Genomic DNA, 2,507 nt, shown 5'->3' with positions numbered 1-2,507 from the left:
CCTCACCTATGAGTTGTCCAATTCATCAATAAAGTTGATTCTTCAGTTTGTTAACATGGTATCAGAGCTGTAGGTTTGAGAGGCCCTGCAAATCCATGAGTGGGGAGTTGGTGTGAAGAAAACTGGCATGGTGAGAAGGCTGAGAAGCAACACAATTTTTTATTTTTTTAAATTTAATTCACAGTGATCATCACTCTTTCTGAAGGAAATAGAGCGTTGACTATCACGAATTTGAAGGGTAAACAAGCAATGATTATTGCATTCCTTATAGCGATTCGGTCCATCGCTCCCTAATATCACGGATTTGCGAGAAAAGATCGCGATAGTGAGTAAAATGAAATTTTGTGACTGCATTCTATGGATAGCCACCATAGGTAGATTGCTCGTATAGGGAGGCTGAGCACTATGTGGTGGTTGACAAAGGAGTGGCCCATGTGATCAGCATGGCATAGTGGAAGAGGAGACTAGATTGGGCGGAAGGTTCTACGCGTTAAAGATCCACAGTGATCTGTTGGAGAAAGGGGTCAGACGTGCTGATGTGGAGATCGAGGGGGAAAACAAGAACGTGCTCCAGGTGTATGTTGCGTGCTCCGTAGTGCTGGGTGGAGAAACCTGCATGACCAACGGTGGTGCTGCTCCAAGTAGAGGCCGAGGGTGTTGCTCCAAGTAGAGGACATGAACCCAAATCGTCTGCCCTACTCACAAAATAGGAGAGGAATCGTGCTGGGGTGCAGCGGAAGCATGGTGTGAGGCACAACAGAAGTGTGGTGTTGTGTGCTGGCTACGTGGTGCTGCTCTGGGTGCATGTTGCATGTTGCTCCACCTATGAGGCCGAGAGTGGCCATTTACAGGCATGACCCCACAATTTCCTAATTCAAATTTAAACCTTTGAGGCCGAAAAATGGTGGTGTTGGTAGGTTGTGTAAGGCTCTCATTATTTTTTTCATTTAAAAAAATGATTTGGATTTCATTCTTTTGTTTAAAAATTCATGGGCACATACATTCAAAAATGGAAGAATTTTTTTTTAAAGGGTTGTTTTTCTTGTTCAAAAAAAAATAGAGGGGCTCTTTTATAGTTGAAGGTTTTTGAATTGGGGCAATTTTTTAAAATTGAATCTTTAGATCTGGGATAAATCTAGTTTGCTGGAGGTCATCTTTTTTGTGTCAAGATAAACAATCAGATGGCAAAGGCCGATCTGAATGAGGGCAATAAGCTCGACGGTTCCAATTACTCCAATTGGATATTTAAGTTGCAGACCCTGTTGGAGGGGAAAAACGCATGGACGATTGCAAACGGTGATGAGTTGAAGCCAACCCTAGCTATAGGTGGAACAGAAACAACAATCCCAGACTGGGAAAAGAGGGAGAATAAGGCAAATATGCTACTCAAATTCTCTGTGAAAGATTGCAATATTCCTCAAATTCGAGATTGTAAAGCTGCAGCAGAAATTTTGACAACTCTCAAAGACTTGTACGAGATCAAGAACACAAATCACCTACTGTTTCTAAAGAGAAAGATTCTTTCCATTAAAATGGAGGAGAATGAATCAGTGGTAGCATTCATCTCTCGTATCAAGGAGCTTAAGACTAAGCTAGGTGATATTGGCAAAACAATATCAAACACTGATTTTGTCACGATTACCATGAATGGTATGACTGAAAACTATCAGATGTACATCACTGGGTTGAATGTGACAGAAAACGTCCCCAAGTTTGAAGAATTGACGGGGATCCTAATGTAGGAGGAGGAAAGGTGGCTGACCCTGAAAACCCAGAGCTCATATCTTGCCCTAATGGAAAAGAAGAATCCCTTCAGAGGAAAGACAGATGCAACACACAAAAGCGGAGGAACCCCACAAAGAAAGGCACCTCCATCTCAAGGTATGTCTCCAAATAGAAGTGATTCAGGACCAAAATGTTTTTATTGCAGTAAAATTGGTCATATGGCTAAAAATTGTCGGAAGAAGAAGTTTGATGAAGGTCAACAGAGACATAAGAAGCATGCATGCCATTTGGTTAATGCAGATTAGAATTCGAATATTAGATTGTTCGTATTTGATTTTGCATTGTCAATTAAGGAGGATGAAGCAGAAATCTAGTTCGTGGACTCAAGAGTCTCCTCCCATACAACAGGTAAGAGGCAATGGTTTAAAAATTTCATAGAATCCAACACTGGTACAAAGGTCTACCTTGGAGACGATACAGGGTATGAAATCAAGGGATATGGTGATGTCGATGTCGTACTACCTGATGGAAACATTAGGCATATTCATGATGTTATGTATATACCCGGGATTAAAAAGAACTTGATTTCTGTATCTAGAATAACAGATCAGGATCTTAAGGTAGAGTTCTTTAAATCTCATTTTGTAATTAAAGACATGTTGGATCAGATGAAGTCCATTACAACAGGTGTACGTGCAGGAGGATTGTATAAACTGGATGTCAGAAGTGCGTCACATCAATCGTTGGCATCATCAGCCATGTCTGTAGAGAATCTCTAGCAT

General features: G+C 41.1%; 1 protein-coding gene across 1 annotated transcript; it reads left to right on the top strand.

The window, feature by feature from the left end:
* The first annotated feature begins 1,181 nt into the window (after positions 1-1,181).
* On the top strand, positions 1,182-1,742 carry LOC149256854 (uncharacterized). Its single transcript, XM_089455489.1, has one exon. It carries the CDS (start codon positions 1,182-1,184, stop codon positions 1,740-1,742), a length of 561 nt encoding a protein of 186 aa, XP_089311615.1.
* The last annotated feature ends 765 nt before the right edge of the window (positions 1,743-2,507 follow it).

This window comes from Pinus tabuliformis, chromosome 7 (assembly GCF_031772625.1).
Source record: "Pinus tabuliformis cultivar Carrire ecotype Pingquan chromosome 7, CPIR1, whole genome shotgun sequence".
In the NCBI taxonomy this organism is placed as follows: Eukaryota; Viridiplantae; Streptophyta; class Pinopsida; order Pinales; family Pinaceae; genus Pinus; species Pinus tabuliformis.
This window is presented reverse-complemented; position numbering and strand designations above follow the sequence as displayed.

Excerpts from the sequence above, each read along its gene's own strand:
- LOC149256854 (XM_089455489.1), top strand. The coding sequence starts at position 1,182 with ATGGCAAAGGCCGATCTGAATGAGGGCAATAAGCTCGACGGTTCCAAT.